Source organism: Fundulus heteroclitus, unplaced genomic scaffold (genome assembly GCF_011125445.2).
Source record: "Fundulus heteroclitus isolate FHET01 unplaced genomic scaffold, MU-UCD_Fhet_4.1 scaffold_66, whole genome shotgun sequence".
Classification (NCBI taxonomy): domain Eukaryota; kingdom Metazoa; phylum Chordata; class Actinopteri; order Cyprinodontiformes; family Fundulidae; genus Fundulus; species Fundulus heteroclitus.
In genome coordinates this window covers 909,688-931,107 of record NW_023397099.1, presented here as the reverse complement: position 1 = coordinate 931,107, position 21,420 = coordinate 909,688, and the positions used below count along the sequence as shown (strand labels likewise).

The 21,420-nt window shown below is 41.9% G+C and overlaps 1 protein-coding gene across 1 annotated transcript; it reads left to right on the top strand.

Moving 5' to 3' along the window:
* Positions 1–408: 408 nt before the first annotated feature.
* phlda1 (pleckstrin homology-like domain, family A, member 1) lies at positions 409–6,319 on the top strand. The gene is made up of 2 exons (XM_021324952.2): positions 409–1,379; positions 3,355–6,319. The coding sequence occupies exon 1, from the start codon at positions 532–534 to the stop codon at positions 1,357–1,359; it is 828 nt and encodes a 275-aa protein (XP_021180627.2). The 5' UTR covers positions 409–531; the 3' UTR covers positions 1,360–1,379; positions 3,355–6,319.
* Positions 6,320–21,420: the final 15,101 nt, after the last annotated feature.

Genomic DNA, 21,420 nt, shown 5'->3' with positions numbered 1-21,420 from the left:
ACATAACGCATTTCCATATCTCAGAACAAAATACAGCACATTATAAACCAAAAGTTGCTCTTGTTTGGTGTTTCCTTGTTCCCCACAGCACATACTGTTTGGAAATTTTAGGGAGAGACACACAAAACACCACACTACCGAAATGCAGGTTATAAAAGAGGGCTGTAAAGTATTTTGAAAGAACCTCACCTCAGAAATCCTGAACTGTCCCTGAAAGCTGGGCAGTCCCAGCGCTTCCGTATTTTACCTTAGCGCAAAGATGTGTGAGTTCCGCAAGAGGGCGCTGTAGTGCTATGTTTCAAACACATTGTATTTGACAGACATTACGAGGTTTGCATGACAAATGGAATATGACCGCATAAAGCCATCAAGTCTCAAATATACAGTGTAAAAAAAAAAAAAAAAAACAAGCGCTGGCAGTGGCATTGATGTGATAAATGCGACAGTTTGAAAGCAATGCAGGTGAGAACTAGTTAGTATGGATGTTAACACAGCGTCAGTGGCTCTCAGTGGTCAAAAGTAGAAGACTGTATGCCGCCAGAAAGGATTTTTTTTTATTATCAAACTTTAAAGGCGGGCATAACAATCTCAGCGGCATTGATGGAGGTGTCGGTGTGTAGTATAAAAGGAAGTCTTAATGACCGGGCTTCCATGGTCTCCGGGGGGTTTACTCTACTCAGGGGGGCGGTGCACTTCTCCAGACCCCTCCCGCCCCCAAAAGCCGCTCCACAAACAGTGACCAGCAGACAGACTGGCAGTCGGGATCTTCTCCCACATCCAGCGGTCACCGCTGCGCCCCATGCCCGCGGCCTCTCCGGGATAGAGCGCCACCAAACGAGCGTCCGTGCGTTCAGCGAAGCGGTCAGCAGGCTGGAAGTCCGCGGCGTCCGGCCGAACATGCTGGAAAACGGGAGGAAGGTGTACAAGGAGGGTCTGCTGGAGAAGCGGAGCGACGGGCTGCTGCAGCTCTGGAAGAAGAAGCATTGCGTCCTGACCGAGGACGGCGTGCTGCTGCTGCCGCCCAAGCAGCATGATCACCCGCAGCAGCAGCAGCAGCACGGTGGCGGCGGGGACGCGGGCAAAGTCAAGGAGCTCCACTTCGCCAACATGAAGACGGTGGACTGCGTGGAGCGGAAGGGCAAGTACGTGTACTTCACCGTGGTCATGACGGAGGGGAAGGAGATCGACTTCAGGTGTCCGCAGGACGAGGGCTGGAACGCGGAGATCACCTTGCAGATGGTGCAGTACAAGAACCGGCAGGCGATCCTGGCGGTCAAGTCCACCCGGCAGAAGCAGCAGCTGCTCGTCGTGCAGATGCCCGGACAGAAGACCGTCCGGAGCTCCCCGAGCGTGGCGTGACCCGCGGCGAGGCTACAGCGGTAAGACAGCGAGTGGGAGGAACAAGACATCCAGGGACCCCCAATCCCCAAGACAAGCATGGAAAACTATATCTTTCAATCAGGGAGCTACATTATGAATTGATATTTAATCATTTCAGTTTCTGAGGTATAAAATCAATCATACAAGGCTACGTTTGAAATCATTTGAATAAGACGACAAATATCACAAATTAAAATAAAATTAGAGCAGGTCAAGCTATTTAAAACAGGACAGCTCGGTGTTGCTGCATAGAATAACTTCCAAATTTGCACCATGATGTGCTGCAGCTCTTGCTGCTGATGGCTGCTCCACTCAGATTTCCCCACACGTGGCTCTCTGTGGCAGGCAGCAGCTGATTTATGGGGTTGTAACACAACATTAAGGTGTGAACCCATTAAACTATAAATCTGTTACATTTATGGTATTTAACTGGTAACTGGAATCCTGGTTGTAAATGTGCCACGGTTTGTCCAATTCAGTCCCAGCAAACATGCGACAGACTGGCGACCTGTCCAGGGTGTACCCCGCCTCTGCCCAGTGAACGCTGGAGATGGGCACCAGCAACCCCATGAGGGATTAAGCGGGTCAGAAAATGGATGGATGGATGGATGTCCCAGCAAACACACTTTTTTTCCTCACCCACCAGGGCCGAAACAAGGTTAAATGTGGCCCAGGGCAGGATTTGATTTGGGTGTCCACCAGCAAACACAGCAGCCCCCTTGTGTAATTGGTTGTGGATGACACATTGAAGACAAAGTTGTTTTCAGAATAAGAAATCATAAGAAATCATTAAGAAACCATAGGGGAATTAAACTTAGCTACAAAGAAAGTATAGGAGAAAAAATAATCAAATAGCACTTACCAGTGAGTTAAAGATGAATTCCTTAAATTGACTGCATAACAGTTGAATCAATCAGCTTGCATCACTTGTGAAAGAAGTAAAATCCAGGGTTTTTAAATGTGTAAATATTCTGCAGAAACTTCCACTTACACAGACTTTCCTTAATACTGCATTTAAATAGACTCCACAGTTTGATCGATTGTGCTCATATTGACATAGTTGCAAGCAGTTAGTGTAGATAAAAACAATTTGCCTAGCTCAGATGCAAGAAATAGTAATTATTTAGCCCGTTGCAGCGTAAAATGACTACTGACATCGCTATAAAACAAAATTTTTTATCTTCATGTAGGTAGACATGACTTCTCAGTTCTTAAAATCTTGATGAACTTAAAAATAACCTTAAATGCAATGAAGAATTTTAATTCCCCTTAATCTCCGGTTAAAACAACAATGGAACAAATTCAAAGGTTGCATCATTCCCCATAAACTACATATGACAACAAAACAAGGTCTGTAATCTGGATTTAGAACTGAAAAATGCTTGGACTCCCCCTGGTGGCTATAAGCAGTGGATCACTAGAGAGATGAGATATCACTGCTTGTGTAAAAGTAAATACATACTAAGTGGGGTTGAAGGCTAATAGCGAGTCGTATAAATACAATGTTCTCGTTGATTTTAGGAATAAAAAAACAACACAAATTGAGATTGTACACATGCCTACGAGATTGTGCCACATTACCACACATTACAAGGGATGGTTGCATTTGTAGTTGTTGCCCTGCTAACATCCTGGTCATGGCACTAAAGTTACACCTGTTGACTCTGGTGGATGTATCAATCCTGCTAATCAGTCATTATTAGTTAGTCTGCTCTAAATTTGCCGACATTTGACGAAACCTTCGGATCACAACAGGCTGTGTCATTTGTGCAATGGCATTGGAGATGGTTTTGTCTTCCACAGTCATGTTGTGTAATTTATGGGCAATAAGTCTATGGATTTTGTAATTATGCTTGCATTTACTCTATAAACCTGTAAAGGCAGTTCCATTCTTGTAACTCCATGGCCAGAGCGGTTTTATCTTTTCTCTTCTTCTTTGTAAAACCCAGTGACTGTAATTCATTGCATCCACAGGTGAATTTGACACTCAGCCGAGAAAGAATATGTACCCAGGCTTCATCTCCCCCTGCTGCTGCTTCACCAAGCACCATCCTCCAGGAGAACCCCCCCCCCCCCACCTCGTTTCATGTTGAGGTCTCCACACACCAGCCCCCACCCTTCGATACAGAGACTTACTTCACAAAAGACTGATGGACTAAAAGCATGTGAGAGAACATCTGTATTCTACCGTGCAATGGGTTTGTCCCTTATTTATTAGATGTGTACATATATTTTTTTATAAAAATGTTCTGTCTTTGAATGTCAAGTGTGGGAGTTGCTGGAGTTGAACACAAAGCGTTCGATCGACGTAGGAACGCCTCACAAACTGGAACCTGAGGGGAACGTTTTGTGATGTTCCCTAAAGGTTGCAAAGCCTGAAACCTTCAAGAGATCTCGATGAGGGAAGGCCCACCTAATGCCACGGTGGTTCTTCTCGTAGCTTTTAGGGAGGATTCTGCTGTTTCCTGGGACGTTGCCCACCTTGGAATGGTTTCTGTAGGTTAGTCGAACCAGCTTCTAATGTGAATAAAACGTGTCTATACTCCTGGTTTTTACATCTAACAGAGCCAAAGACTCATTTGATACATTTCTGTTATTGTGCAGTGTTTCTCCCCACTACACTAAACATGTATAGATGGAGAATATGATCCTGCTCTACATATGAACAATTGGTTTTCTATGCTTGATTACAACAGTGTATCCTAGTGTTTCCATTGTGTGCTTCAGTTGTTTTCCTCAGTTTTATTTTGCTACATTTGTAAATTGAAGGGAAATCTGTTGCTATGGTCTTAAGTGTAGGGTACTCTGGCTTATTAACCATATACAACAGTGTTAAACTGACCATTTGAAAAATTGAGCTGCTTCAGAGACAGTTTCAGTGCTTGGATTACGTCTTAGCTGAAACTTAACATTGTATTACACATAGTTAGACATCTATCTAAAAGAGCCAAACTAGAATTGTCACAATCTATAAAATTGGTGCTATGTCATGAGGTTTGTTCTTCTGAATAAGAAATTCTGTCAAAGCTTATTTTCTGGGCAAAAGGAGCTAGTAAGTTAACTACTAAGCAAGCCTTTATGAATGCAGAAGAAGAAATTCCTGCTGGAAATTCCTGCACAAATAATAAATCAGATTTCTAATTTGTTAAATCAAAAGCGTCTAAGCAACTCCTTGTTCAAAATCCAATATGGCTGCCCCATAAAGTTGTGGGGCCGAACTGCTTAGTAGCACTTCTGACATGAAGTATCCTGTAGAGTTTAAACACATATCCGGACCAGAAAACCAGTGTGATATGCATGTATTGCAAATAGTAGTTAACAAAAGAGTTTGTATTAAATCAAACTGGTTTTGTAACTTGGAATTAAAACAAAGTCAATGGAAATTCACCCCTTAGTCATTTTGCAGCTTTGTAGTTTTGGTTTGCCCATGCAACATTTTTAGGTACAAAATGGTCCATTCCACCCACCTACATTGACAACCGATGGTTCGAAGTATTTTTCATATTTAATTATTCCCAAATATAGAAAAGGTTTTGTGATTCTAGTACATATCAGGGGTCATAACCCTGTTTCTTTTTAAATAATTTGACCCAAACATGGCTCAGAACTAGAATAAATGGAAATTGGGTTTAAGTTTCAGAAAATGGTGTAACACTATATTGTACAGAGAGAGATTTTCTTAGCTATCTCTAAAATGATTGAGTTAGCAAAAAATGGATGCCCAATTGATCAAGTACGTGGGCAAAAGGGTTTATAGTTAGAAAATGGAAGTATGAAACAACAAAACGGTGCCATTAGTGCAACTGAAGCTTTTTTTCCCCCGAGACAGAACGTAGCAATTTTGCAAGCTAAGCTGGCTTGCTAGCTGTTTGCTGTTGTTTACAACAGCTTTACCAGAACAGTATAATTAGGATGTCTTCCATTTGTGTTTACCCATTGGAATTTTAGAAGCATCTAAGTGAGAAAACTAAGTGGAAAAGTCCTCTAAAGTCAGAGTTCAAAACTTGGACGGACAAATGTTCCTCAACACGCTGATCTCAGAATCCAAAATTACTTGTATATCATAAAACATGTCTTTTACAAAGTATTTTTGCACAAATCTTTTATTGACAGGGTTGCTACAGCATATACGGGCATAAATAATTCTCAGCCAAAAGCTATTAGCTTGTATTGCTAATATTTGCCTTACAACTGGATTTTTTTTTTAGCCTTGTATTAGTCTAGACACTCAGCACAGCTATCGGTTAATATTTCTGAGCTAAACTGAATTAATACTGCCTTGCAAACTGTTGGGTGCAAAATCTTCACATTAACATGTAAACTAATTATTGTCCATTACTGATAACTAGACCCAGATGGGTTTTGTATGACTCAAGTAACAAAATAGCATGTAAGAAGAATTTACATTGTAGTAATTGCATATGGAAGGAAACAAATATGTACTCTAGTCACTGGTGCAGCTCAGTTTTTTAACATCTGGTAAAAATCACTGATTCACTTGATTTATTTGACGGCATCAAGGAGTTTTGATGACAAAGTAACCATAATCAATAATCGGCTACATCTAAAATTGTTGGTACAGAGTAGCATTTAGTGACGCATGTCAGGCAGTAGCCCCAGAAATGTCTCATGTTGCACCAGGATATGCTTTATCTCACGGTGGCTCATGATGTTTCCTTTTTCCGGGGAGGGTCTCCCACCGCTTGCCAGTGTATCACAGTTGATCCAACACATGCCTCTGTGTTGCTGTCATCTCCCACACAGGGCCTTAGCTGTGCCCTTTATCTGCCATGGCCGGCGTGATGCTTCTCCAACATGCCTTCCAGTTTCCATCATTCCGCACCGTTCGGAACCACTGTCCAATTTCTTATTTCCACAGAGTTTTATTTTCATACCTCAAAAAGATACATTCCATTAAAAAACAAGCAAAAGCAAAAACTGCCCAGCGTCTTGTGTGGTTTCTCTTTCTCTCCCACAGCAGCAGGTGAATGGCAGAACCCCGTGGCCCAGCAGGGTCACTTTAATGACCCGTTTAAGTGGCTCCCCCTGTCAGTCTCCAGCCTTTCAATCTTTTACAGCCGTTGAACCTCTCACCCCGTGTTTCCTGGTCTAAATGTAGCAGGCACACAGAGAGTTGGGTTTCACTGCCAGTTGCTGCCGCTTAAGACAAACTGCCAGTGTGTAATGTGAACGTTGCACGTGGCTGCAGCCACTCTGTTGTCTAAAATCCTGCTAATTCAATTAAACCGGGCCCACATGACGGCACCTTCTCTGATCCGCCGAGGGCTTTATGCTGCTGCAGCCTAATGTTGCTGAAAATGAATATCCGGATTTCACCTTCAGCTAATATATCTTGTCCTGCAGTTGTTTACTGCATTTCTGGAAAATACTAGAAACACCATAATCATCAGTAATGGGTGTGACCATTGATATTACTCAGGTAACGTCCATAGATGTAAAACGGCTTGTACAAGTTGCTCTAAAATAAGTGCATGTGCCAAGACTGCAGCAACTGGATTTCTATTAGCTATGGTGCTTGTCAAAAGTAATAACACCCCTCATGCTTTTCCGCATTTTGTCATGAGAAGGGTCAAATGCATGTAGGCCAAAACTTACAGGTGGTCAGACTCCAAAAACATTCCACAATTGTCAGCTATTCATAACCTTCTGTTTCACATTTATGTACATCCAATGTGTCGCCCTTTCATATTCAATACACTGAAGCTTGCAACCCGACAAAATGTGAATTTTAGGAGGTATGAATGCTTTTGCAAGGCACTCCAACGAGCTAACTAACATGTTCCTGTGAATAAGATAAGTTTATTAAAGCCGTGCCGATAGCAGATAGCTCTGTAGTGGATTGGGTTGTTTTTTTTAGGATGTGAATGTACTGCATATACTCCCTGCAGTTGCATTATAGATGGTTGGATGATGTTTGGACAGACAAATAAGCAATCCCCCTTTATTGGAAATAAAAAAGTTTTTAAAAGGCAGCCACACCCTTCTTTTCTACCTGTAAGCTGTGTAAACAATTTGGTGGCGACCCTACACTGAAACACATTTGCTGGAAACTACATGAATTTTCACAAAGTATGTGAAAAGAAGGCATAATGTTGTTTCCAGGTTTTGGGTACAGCCATTACATCTCTATTATGCCCATTAAAATACCCAAAAAACGGTGTTTTTATGTGATTAACCACCCAAAAAAAGAGAAAAAAATTAAAAACACTGTACCTTACTGTAGAGATTATCTTAAATAGTCGAGAGAAGATGAACAGGAAGACGTGTGGGCTAGAGTCCCCTCTGCTGTTGACAGACTCCTTTAGAACCAGCCGCCACAGCTGCTTTCCAAACTTTACTTAAGGAGTCTTTGCTGGGACCTGGAGCGCCGGATGACCGCTGACTAATTTCTCACCGTCAGCGGCTGGCTTTGATCAGGACAAAGTTGTGTGAACTTGTGACAGCAGGCGCATGTGGCTGAAAGTGATTTAGGAAAGGCACCCAATGCAGACGTGCAGAGCCTCTGGGTAGTTCAACATTTTGTTTGACACAAAAATTCAAAACTAAATTTGTTGAGGCAATGTAAATACAACATTCTGGCACCTTAATGTAATGCAACACCTTACAAATGTATTCCTACTGCTTAAAACCCTCCATTGTAGCCTTTTGCTGCCAACAGCAAACCCGCCTGGCAGAGCTGCAGAAATTCACAGGTCAGCTGGACAAATCAGTCAACAGGATAATAAGAAATGCCATAAATAGTCCTGTTGGAAGTTTACCACAAGTCAGGTAAAAGACAACAAACAAGTGGAAGAAAATTGTCTCACTTTTTTGCCCTCAAATGGTGCGCTACGTGAAAAACTAACATTGCACATCTCCCTGAACACACCTTTCACCTCTGTGGCACATGGTGGAGGTAGTATCATGCTGTGGGGATGCTTTTCTTCGGCAGCTGCCGTGACAGACTGTAAGATCGCCTCCACCCATACAGAAGTGTATCTCCGACAAACAAAGACACAATGGTAGTGATAGTGAAACTCACAGCAGAGACTCATGGTGAGGTATTTCTGCCTCATCTACCAACATTAACCCAAGGAGGAAAGGCATAAACAAATTTGAACAAGTCATACATCAAGTCGGTGAAGGTTTTTCAAGTTAACCACGAACAATGTCAAAGCCCAAGTTTTTCACCGGCAGAAGTATGAGGGACACACGGTAACGCTGGCTGTGAGGGAAAAAGCTGTCTCCATGATGCATTTTGGACTTGACGACGTCCCAATTGAAGCCCCCTGTGCTGCTCAGCCTCAGCAGAGGGAACATTCTTCCTGAACCGGTGATCGCAATGGTCATCATCCGACCCTGTAACGTGGAGAAAAGGAAGCGACTCATCTCAGACAATATACAGGACAACCGGTATGTGGCATGTACAGCAAGTTGTCTGCTTTTGTTTATTACAGGAAATAGAAATAGTAAAAAACATTTGTCCAATAAATTGCCATGCCTGCCAGTAAAGTTATTTCTAGGGTTTGTCCGAAATATAGGATTAACAGATTCACTACAGCAGACTTTATTATTTAAGCCATTTTTTATTTGTCAAGGCGTAAAATGAACATTTTCAATTGTTCACATTCCTTCTGTCAAATGAGGTTTTGAATGAAATATGTTTCTTTAAACCTGCAGGTTATACATATCAGATTTTTGTATTACTTGATTCAAAATTAATTGTGGCGTCCCTTTCTGCTGAAAAATACATGTACTGGAAACCGACTTTGATAAGTCGCACCTTACCCACACTGCCAACCGAGGCGGAGCTAACTGTGCATGGACCACAACCCATTGGCTATGTACCGTCTTATCAGGAAGTTCCCACTCTAAATTTTAGTTTTAAACAGTGTCGTTAAGAAGAAATTACATTAACCAGTCAAAAAACAGCAGGAAAACCACATTTGATTTATACAGTACATGGGAATAGGCTGAGTTAAACTGTGTTAGCAACAATTTTAAACTTCTTGGCCCTTTCTACAAGAGCTCAATGTTTTGCTGTTGCCATCCAGCCTGATCCTGAACCACATTGGAGGATGAAGAGCTTCAGACCAAGCCCTGTAATTTCTTCTTCTATCAAAAATCCTTTAGCAGCCATAACACCATCTCCTTGCTTTCGCTTCCAAGATTCTAACAGCTTCTGAAGGACATCCAGTAGTCCACTTTGAACAGTGATTTCTTTATCTGAAATGGACCCTGGGAACAATGTAGAGATAAACATAAGGATCCACGGGGGTCTATTCCTAAAAGACCTTTGAGAGTTCTGTGGGACTTGTAGTTGAGGTACACTTGGCTCTGTAAATGTAGCGAGCTGGGCTTCTGTTATGTATGACAATGGTGCTCAGGAAGTCCTGCTTGAATGTTTCTGCTGTGTGACCGATGATCACGTCTCTACGTGGGCATATAAGAACAGACTGAAATCTGTAAAACATGTAATTGAGCCACTGTCTAAACAATGCACCAGCATCTTGTGATGAGATCCCAAATAGAATGCCTAAGTGTTTGAACTGAAAGTTTAAGCAAAGTTTCATTAAAGCCAGAAGTAACTGATTGTCTTTTTTATGCTTGTGATTGTTCTAGGAAATGTTATTGAGCATTCTGATTTGTTTGGCACCAGAAATGTAAAAATAGCAGTAAACTGCAGATCTGCTTTGCTGTGCCTTATCCACAGTCACGAAGCTCTCTGTTGAATCCTTATTGTGTTTCCTTCCACAGAGTTCCTTTTGAAGCCTTTAAATATACTGTTGTAGATGTTAATTTTTTAGCGCTTGTTGGGACAGCCTCTTAGCGTTGCTCTCTTGGTCCGCCATCAGTTGCTGCTTTAAAGATTTGTTTTCAGCAAACAGCGCCAGCATGTCTGGTACAGTCACCTCTGAAAGTAGAAAACATTCACAGCATTGAAATTATTATTTAAACACCAATATGAATGACTGATCTAATGGTAAGTTTAGATTAAATGTTTATCTGTTGCAGTTGACATTACATCTGTCCAGACCAATTTACAGCAACGTTACTTGCTGTGGTGATTTGCAGTTCTGAAGACAGCCAGATATTAGGAATTTCAAAATTGTTGGGGAGAGATGGTGGAGAGTGTGGACAGCATAAAGTTCCTGGGCATTCACATCTCTGACTTCTCCTGGACTGAGAACACCTCCCACCTGGTGAAGAAGGCCCAAACATGTTCCTTCTTTCTCAGGAACCTGAAATGGACTGGACTTTCTACTAAGCTAGGCTACATAAACTTTTATAGGGGCACAAATGAAAGTATCTTTTGTCACAGCATAACAGTGTGGTATGGGAGCTGCACAGGAGAGTAAAGATTTAGCACGAGTGGTAAGGATCGTGGGATACCGTCTACAGGATCTAGACACAGTCTATGCTGAAGGAGTCCAGGAATAGGCCAGATGTATTGCCACAGTTCCCATTGTTTGACCCAATTCTGCCAGGGAAACAACTCCGGGACATTAAATAAAAAATGAATAGACTTAAAAGGAGCTTTTTTACCCAAGCTGTGCCTCTGCTGAAAATCAATCTGTGACATTCTTACAAACATGCTGCTGGTTTCAAAGGTTCTTGATCCAATTCAGAATCATTTACACCATCTCTCACATGCTAATGTGTATTTGCACACTTTTAGTCTCTTAGGGAATGTTTGTTTGGACATTCAATAAAATTTAAATTTTTTAAAACTTATAACATTAAATTTTTTTAATGATTAGTTGCACCCTTTTTAGCTTCTCAGGAAATATTGTTTGGTACATTCAACTCGATCATTTCTGTCTTTGTGTCTGTGTGATATATTTGTGATATATATGAATTCTGAGTCTTTGTCTCACCAAAAATGTTATTATGGCTACACAATGACTGTAAAGTTGCTTGATTCTTGGATTTTGGCAGAATAATATCACTGCAAGGCTTTCTGTTCAATAAAAAAACATATTGTTAGTATGTTAAACCCAAACCATTTCACAGCAGCAGCAACAGGTTATGGCTCCTCGAGTGAAAAGGTTGCCACAATTATGTATAACAACAATGTGGAAAATATGTTCATGATTGCTGCTTAGTTTCCTTTTATTACAGCACCTCTTGATGGAAAAGGAATATAAAAATGAGTGACACACCGGAACAAAATAGGGGACTTCTTCTGTGATGGTGAAAATATCGAAAGAAAGAAATCCTCCATACTGGTATCAAGTGTGGGGATGGACTCTTTACTGGTGCTTCATTCTGCAACTTTGTCAACTGAACTGGACAAAAGTGTATCCTTTTATGGACACCATGGAAACAATACTATCAAAAACGTACAGCAATTTTTATGTGCAACAATAAAGGGTAGAAAATGACCAACCTGGTATTGAAGCCTGAACAGCAGCGTCTTGCTGTGAGTGACGGTCTATGTTGTTCTCCTTCTGGGTATTTGTACTGCAAAACGAAAGGATGTTGTTGTTTTGTGGTTTGTTTTTTTGCATAAACTGTTATCTTGACCAGACACATGTATATATCAGTTGGTTTTATGTACACAATTTACTTTTGTTTTGTTCACATCACCGTAATTTGGTACATTAATGTACATTCATTGAAAATGTGCTTAATGTGTGCTACATCAAAACATACATTAATAAAGCTAGGTGTATTAAATGGCTGAACTATGTACCTCCTCAATATGCAGTCAAGTTATCCAGAGTCCTGCTAGTGACCTGGTTCCTAGACTCAGATGTGTTGAAGCAGAGACACATATAAAAGTTGCAGGACACCGGCCCTCAAGGACCGGAATTAAGGACCACTGGTTTAGAGCAAACCATCTTTGGGTTAAATCTGATGTTCACAGAGGCTCTCCGTCCTGTCTGTTTTTCATAAAAGTGTGGTAAAAAAAAAAAAAAAAAAACTCCCCCTCGGCAAATCTGCCACAGACATACCCCAGAAGAGTTAGTACTATAATTACTGGTCGAGATGGTATAGCGACACTTAGCAGCCATTTTAGTCTCCAGCTCAGTGATCACTAAAGATAACAGGGATTTCAGATGCTCTCATGGAGCTACATTTCCCTCCTGCCTCCAATCAAAGGTATTTCAGCCACCTGGATGTAGCCTCCTCTCAGATTGTTTTGGTATTCAAATTGCCTGGTAAAGAGATAACAGGTAGACAGAGAAAGGCCCATTATTCTGGGACATCTGGCATCAGCACAACTCAATGGGCTTCGTCAGACGGTGAAACAGCTCATCAGAAACAAGAACAGGGAACAGATTGTTCACACTCTCGCTGTTTTGTCTTCTGCCTGCTGTGTAGGTGGGAGATAGTGTTGGACTGCTTTGTGGTGCTTTTGCTCAGGCTGTGTCTTAGAACTCAAGCCAACTTGTTTGCGCCTTCTGAGTCTACTGCATTTTTGTTTTCTAGCGAGAGATCGACTGTCTCTGTCTTGCCTTTTCCCCGCCACTGTTTGAACTTTTATGTTGAAGTTGAGGATCGTGCAGAGCATCATACCACCTTAGAACATGTGCTCAGAATTGTTAAAACGTTCAGCTTCATGTGATTAGCCATGATCTGCCAGTGAATTGCGGTGTGAGCACATAAAACTCAGCCATCTGCTCAGCAGTCCATAAACTCTGCCTTAGCCTTTCCGTTTAAATGACCCCGATGGCACAAAATTGATAATGATAAGCATAACAAACCTGTCCAACTTGTTTTTTTTTGTATGGGTGAGGCAGTGATTTGTTTTGATCTGGCTCAGTTTTGCCACAATTCCACGCCAGTGCTGCGATAAAGCTGAGCACGACTTCATTACTGAGACTTGGGGCGGCGACAAAATGGACTTTCTTGCAGCAATCTGTCTTTATTATCCAAGCACAGCTAAGATTTGTAGCGCTGGTTAATTCCAGCCTCCTGACTAATAACAGGCCTGTTTGTTTCAGCCTTTGCGAGGAGGAGCTGCTAGTATTTGTGCTTGGAAAAGGACAAAGTTCTGCACTTCCACCCACTGAAGCAGTTACTAGTGCAGCCGTCTGTTTGGACTCAAGCAGCACATTGTAAAGCCCTGATTTGGTAAGATCCGGGTTTCTCTTCTAAAGTATTGTCTGGTTTTTAAAAAGTTACTTTTGCCCACACCACTGCCATTCCGTCACACTGTTCCAGCGAGTCAAAAGTGCGGCAAATGGCGCTCCTTCTTTGGGTCTTTAAACAAGAAGATAGGTGTGAGTCCAACTCCTGGCCTCGGATCTTTCTGCATGGTTTGCATGTTCTCCCTGTGCATGCGTGGGTTCTCTCTGGGTTCCCCAGCCTCCTCGCTCAGTCCAAATGGCTGAGTTTAAGTGGTCTCTCTACATTGCCCTCAGGTATGAGTGTCTGTGTGCATGGCTGTTTGTCCTGTTTCACTGTAATGGACTGGCAACCTGTCCCCCTCACATTATTACTTTAATAGTGTAATGTAGCAGTGTGGTATTTTCGCTCAAGTTAGTCACTAGATTTTCACACCAACCCATGGCTGCTCCCTCAGACTGTAAATATGCAGCTTTAATCTCAGGAAAAGAGGGAGAGATGGGGAAGAGAAATCTAATGCTGATCAGTTTTTTTTCGGTTAATGCCTTTTTATGTTTCACTGTGTCTGAGTTTCCTTTCTTTAGATGTTCTGCTTCCGCCTACGGCTCACAACTATTCATACATACATATATACTTGATTTGAGTCTGTGTTACAATATCTAGACATCTAAAGATCAAAACTCAGACACAGAGTTACTGAGCAGTGAGCTGGCGCAGTTGCAATATACATTTTAAGCATCAATTCACTGCATCTCTCTCACTCTCTCTCTCTCTCTCTCTCTCTCTCTCTCTCTCTCTCTTTGTGTTAAACGCTTACACTCCTCACTAGATTTGGCTCTGCTGCACTTCCTGCCCTTTGACCCTGCCTTTGCTTGCTGGCTTTATTGCTGGACCACCTTCCACTCCAACTACCCCCCACCCTCTCACCCACACACACACACTCAGCAGCACTTGTTGGCCAACCACCCTGCAGAGTCGGTGCTGGTCAGCTGGCTCAGCCTCACTCACTAATCAGAAATGTCACCTTGGTCTCTGCTGCAGCTGAAAAAATCTGACTGATGGGGAGAACAGACAACTCAGCTTTGAGAGGAAGTTGTCGGCTGTTATAGTGGCCTACTAATGAGTTCAAACCTCCTGTGTTTTACTGGAGTGGGTACCCAGTAAAATACTCTACTGTACAAGTAGAGAAATCTAAAACTCACTCTCTAGCAGGAGAGTCTCAAGTCTTCATAAGACTTGAAATGTTCTTATACTTTGCGTGCAATTTATTGCAGTAAATGACTACAAGATGGAGCCTGTAAGGTTTTCTTCCAAAATCGCCCTACACTTGTTTCTATTTATTTCCCCATCAATGATGCCCTGTTTCCCCAACCTTGCTAAAGAAAAGCCAGCCCCCCCCCCCCCCCCCACTCGAGCATAATGCTGCCATCATCATATATAATCCTGGAGGAGGTGAGGTTAGGTCTGTTAATATTACTGAAATTATTTTGGTTGCTGAGTCTCAGAAAAGAGAACGTTATTTCCATCATTTTGTTCAAACTCAGATATTTACATTCCAGTGATGAGGTCAAGGCTTTGAATACTTCTGACAGGTTAATTAGATAAGAAATCCTTTATTGTCCCACAATGGGGAAATATGGGTGTAACGGTGGCAAAGACACAGACAGTTACACACAATTATTAGCAATGAAAAGAAGAGAAAAAGAGAACAAACTGGTCTAATCTAAAATTAGCTCTAAAGAAACAGCAGGTAAAAGTAAGATGAAATATTCAAGTTTAACAGTGGAAAATACTCTAATATGTGCATTCACTATTCACAATATTTAAGTTAAATGGAGAACCCAGGCATACATTTTCAAAGCAACACCTCACGATGTTACTCAAGGACATCATGAAAAACAAGGAGTCAGCCACGATATCAGCAAGAGAATAATGGACCTCCAGGGGGCAATTTGTAGTCACCTGAAAGTGCCACGTTCATCGATTCTAACAGTTATACACAAATATATATAAAAAAATAACAATTATTTATTCCAGTTGAAAATTGATTTCATTCTGAGAACATATCTGAATCCTTTTCTACAATTACTTCATGTGAGAGTGTAACACAGTGTGAAGGTCCGGCCATTATACCACTGAGAAACAAGATGGATTCTGTGGCCCACTGATAAACATTGGTTTTGTACAAAACCTCAGGCCAAAAGAAAAAGTGTTGGCTGGTAAGAGAGTGTTATTGTCCAGAGTGAAACAAGTCTCGCACTGACATGGATTAAAAGACCACACAGGTAGAAACTAGTCTTTACTGTAAAAGAGACACAGAGAAGGTCTCAGGGACAAAGACCCCCATTTGGAGACATCTTGTGATCTGATTGAACTAAACTGAAATGAAATGTCCTGCCCAGAACGGCTGTGATTACATTCAGAGGGAAAAGGGGATGTGTCACGGCTTTTTTTTTATGAGACCCTTTTGCGAGCATCATCACAAACACAGGTGATAGTTTGTAAGGTTTATTGAAAAGAAAGGTGACTTGATTGGGAGCGGACTTCGTCTCGACTTGATACTGGTGATTGTTGGGTTCTGAGGAGGAGTGGTGAGTTAGTTTCTGGTTGGTACTGAATAAAGGATAGCTATATGAGGCTGCACCGAGGATCTTACTGGTGTTCTGGAGGAGTCGATCCAGAGGAAGCGGCGAGTTTCCGTGGTGACTGGGATCGGCAGGGTAAGTGTGTGTGTTAGAGGTCCGAAGTGCCCTTCGTCCCTTTTGTTTTGCAGGTGGGGATGAGGCGTGTTGCTGGAGAGTGGACAGGCAGCTGGATCACCACAGCAGATGGAGTCGGGAGAGCAGGAAGGTAAGTCAACCAGGAGGTGAGAATGGATCCCACAGATGCTGAGGAAAGCCCCAGAGCTGTCCGGGTGTTGATTGCCAGGATGACTGGTGGGATAGAGCTGCTGGATCTGAAGAATGAAATGATGCAGCGCAGCAACAGGACAATTTCTGTGGAAGGAACACAGGAAAGGTAGAAGCTAGCTTAGGACTTGGGTGAGACATAAGGAGCTCTGGCCTGATAACCACTGGTAGAGTGAGAACTATCTGGTGTCTATCCTACATATAATCCACCTGATGAGCTCTAGTTGTGTGTGGACACCTGCCAGCCAGTCTTGCAAACAAAAGAGGTGAGGAGAAACACATGCATGCACACATTAATCTGCACCCACCCCCAGGAACATTACAGGAAGCTTGCTGGCCTGAGAACACCAGCTCTACCATAAAGTACGGAGGTGGCAGCATCATGTTGTAGGAGTATTTGCCCTAGCGGAGTCTGGTCCACTTCACAAAATAGATGGAATCATTAAAAATGAACATTATGTGAAAATATTGCAGCAGCATCTCAAGACATCAGCCAGGAAGTTAGTTACCTTAAGACAACAAGGTTAATGGTTCTGGGTGACCAACACAAAGCCCTGATCTCAGTCCCATGGAATGAATGTGGGCAGAGCTGAAAAGGTGTGCCTGTGCAAGACGACGTAGCTGTTCTGTCAGGAGGAACTAGTCACAATTCCAGCTGACTAGTGTGAGAAGCTTGAGCAGAGTGACATGCAAAAGTTTTGACCCAAGTCATACAGTTTATGAGGCAAATCTACCAAACAATAAGGAAATGTATGTAAACTTCTGATTTTGAAGAAAGGTATAAAAGGTAAATCTTTTTTTTTTCTCATTCTGGCATTAAGCACTTATGTTGGTAATCTTAACTGACCTAAAACAGGAAATGTTTAGTCGGACTTCATAGTAATAAAAACACGGTTTTGTGTGTTATAACCGCTCATGATCATATATAATTGTTGTTCTGATAAATCCATTATCAGTTTTTTATTAAGTGTTTTTCTCCTGTTTAGCAGCTGTTGTAACATGTGATTTTGGAAGAAGGGAACATGACCCAGATTTTGTCTCAGTCAAGCAGAGGTCCAACTGTGCTGTCTTCTGTTTTCCACACCCTCACACATAATAAACATCCTCTTCCTTATCAGTATCAGTATGCTGCTCCTGTAAGCTGCAGACTCCTCAATACAGACGGGTTGTCTGCACCATGCTCGTTATCTGTGCCGTCACCTGTGCACATATAGGTGATCCAACGTCTGCCTACAATAACAGCAGCAGTCAGGCAGCTGAGATGGCTCGACTTCCTCATGGCACCCCCCCAAGGTCAGCGATAGGCCAGGCAGCAGTAAGGACAGCTGTCTGCCAGCCAATCCCTAACCTCCCTCTGTTTGCCTGAAAGGTGCAGTTCCTTTTTTGCATGAGATAATACCATCATTGCACTGGGATTATCTTTTCCCAGGAGTGAAACAGCAGTTAAAACAATTCAAATGGGGACGTTGGAACCCATGTGCAGTTCAACCGACCTTAAAAACCAGTAAGGCTTTTCAGCTTTTCTCTACCAACCACCTGCTTTACTCCGGGCCTGTTGCAGCAGAAGAAAACGCTATGTATTTCAGGAGTGATTAGTCCTCCTTTCACACAATTTGTTGCACGCACACGCGCACACACACACACACACACACACACACACACACACACACACACACACACATATGTGTGTGTGTGTGTGTGTATGTATTTAACAGTGTTCTGCTTTGTATAGCTTCTGCTTAATCGAATTCTAAATAAATCTGAAAAGTAAGGGGTTAAAACCTTGTTATGAAGCATTAATATTTTAGCACTCAGTTGTTATGGTGATGGCTCTTCTTGTGAACCTGTTGTTTTGTTTTGTTTGTTTTAACTATCATTTTACACTGTTTTGTACATTACCCAGTTAAGATCATAAGAAGGTTATGAATAGATCAGTCTGACATCAACAGAAAAGGACCAGATCAAGAGGTATAAAAGACTGTGTGCAACCAGCAGACGCTTCACTTTAAAATGTATTTTTGTTTCTTTATATGTTAAATTAGTGAATAAATATGTTTAGTGTCATTTAGAGGAACTAAACGGGGAAGGACAAGCATGTTGAAAATGTGTTTTTGGGCCATGCTGGCTCTGCGACAACTGTAGCTGACCTGACATTTCTTCTAACTTCATAAATACACAACCATTTATCCCTTGGAGGCAGACCTGACATTTCCCACTGAATTCTTTGCAGTTGCAGCTAATAGTCATTGCCTTCCAGGCAGGAGGCTTCCCTCCATGTTGGGCATCACTGGAATAAACACAGCAATTTTTTGTTTGTCTTGGTGAAGGTGATTCAGTAACATGAACCTAAGCTGAGGTAACAGTAGTAAGACTATGGCTTTTCAATTCTATCCAGGTGGGGGTATAATAGGGGTGTGTTAGGCTTTGCCACATGTGTGTATTGAAAACAAAAGGCTTTCTCAAGTTTCAAGGATAAACACATGACTTGGCTACCTTTGCAAAAGATATATGCTTTTACTCTGCTAGCACCTCTTATCCATAGAAAAAATGGAAAACAGATCGAAGATTTACTCACTCAGTTGTTTTTTATCGGCTGACACAGGTGGTAAAAAACACAAGCTAATATTTTTCTGGTTAAAGAGATTAGACTAGTACTTGGTTTTGCAATGCCTGTGGATTTGCTATACAATTTCAACACATGTTCATGTCAAACACAAAAGTTATCACTACAACGGAGCGCAGGTCTGACAGGGTCGAGGGAGGGGCGGGTCTTCTTCTACTACTCTGTCTGTTATACTAACAGCAGCGTGGCCAGCTACCGTAATAGCTGTTGTTGGAGGCTAACAATTTAACCTAATTTATGAACTGCTAAAATCGGGGACCATTCTGGGGGCAGCTTTAGGGCAGGTGATTCAAAATTAAGACTGTCACTGTAATTTGGCGACGTGAATCTTTGCCTTAAAATATGGACAAATGTTATAAGCACTTATATGGGAGAAGATGTCCCCCAGTCTTAGCTGCTGCTGTCAATCGGTCAGGAACCTGGTGATCCACTGACAAGAGGAAGCCAGAACTATGAACTGAATGAGCTTCTGGTGGAGGATGTTGGAGGCAGAGCTGAAGTCCACAAACAGGATCCTGGTGGACTTCCCTGGGTGGTCGAGGTGGTGCAGGATGTAGTCCCAGATTGACTGCATAATCTGCCGACCTGTAAACCAGCAAAGAGCAGGGGGTCTACAAGGTGATCTGTGACTTCCTTGATATGTTTCCACACTAGTCATAATTTCATGATGACAGACATCAGGGCAACAGGTCTGTAGGCATTTAACCCTGTGATGGTGTATTTCTTGGGAACTGGGGTGATAATGGAGTGTTTGAAGTACGAGTGAACCTGAAATCTGAGTGAAGATGAGAGCCAGTTGGTCAGTGTAGACTCTCAGGCATGAGGGACAAATTTTATCTGGTCCTGGAGCTTTTCTGATCTCCTAACGCTGAAGGGGCCTATTTACATCTTTCTTGAAGTTCTTAAATCAAAGTAGGGGTCTGAGGAGAGGAGGGTTGTTGGGTAATTTCTTTTTGTCAGAGAGAAATCTGGATGAGTTAGTGGGAGGTGTTAACTGCTACTTCTTTCTTGAATTAATGTACATTTTGTAATATAACAACAACTAACTTCAACATATTTTATTCAGATCGGATGTGATAGATCAACACAAATCTGAAAATTGTGATGTGCATTTTGTATTAAGCTATCCTGAGATGATACTTTGTACAACTAAGCTGCAGTCCCTGATAAAGAAATGCCGTTCTGCAGTATGATGTTTGTACCACCATGTTTGACTGCACAGGGTGGGGTGCAGAGTTAGACTATACACACATACATACATACATACATACATACATACATACATACATACATACATACATACATACATACATACATACATACATACATACATACATACATACATACATACATAGGATATATATATGTGGGACATTTGTATATAGTTTGCATATGTATTTAGTGGGATTGTAACATTACAACATCCAGTGTTGGTCCTTGGGCAAGGCCATCAAGGCTGATTGCCTACCTCATATACATGATCGGAGTGCATAAACAGAGGACCATACCGGTTCAGACAAATGTCAAGTGTTGAGGAACCAGGGCACTTTGATGATAAATACGCTACTGGAATACAAACGCAAAGGACTTGAGAAGACAATAAGGCACTATTGGACTGCTACTACGCTTGTAACCCTAGTCAACGGGGCTACACGAAAAGACTGTGGGAAACATGGATGCTTTAATACCCACAGTCTAGACTAACAGCAAAACAGCGAATGACAGCTAGTAACTCAGTGTTCCAACATCCACAAACGGCAGCTGCTTTCACAGCTAGAGATCCAAGAGATAGTTTCACAACTAGAGCAAGGGGGAACCAAGACACACAGTCAGATACGGTCAACCCCGACATTGACCTGTGAAGCTAAGTGAAGTTCCTCCACATCTCCTAGATGATGTGAATAAAGCACTAAGTACAATCCCTACTGTGGCCATCACAGAGACGAATGAGCTGATAAGCTGATGAGCTTGGCAAAGGTAGTGTTAAGAGTGGCCATAATGGACAATGTCTACCATGGAAGAGAAGGTTGGAAGCCAAAATAAGCCAATCAAGGCAACATGGAAATAAGTAAACCAATTGTCAGAACTTGCCAGAAGGGTGCACCCCAAGGGAATCCTCCAAGCAATACAGACAGATCCCCATACCCGACCCCCCTGGAAACCAACAAGCAAAGACTCCAAGGCTTAGCTGGCAGACTGAAGAGATACACAAAGGAGATAGAGGCCAGAATGTGGTAAGGCTGAGCTTGTGAAAGTAAAATCTGCTGGGCTCTTTTTGACATTAGGATAACAATTCTTATTGCCACATTGCCAGACAGCACACACTATATATATATATATATATATATATATATATATATATATATATATATATATATATATATAATATATATATATATATATATATATATATTTAGTTAATGTTTTCACCGT

Excerpts from the sequence above, each read along its gene's own strand:
- phlda1 (XM_021324952.2), top strand. The coding sequence starts at position 532 with ATGCCGCCAGAAAGGATTTTTTTTTATTATCAAACTTTAAAGGCGGGC.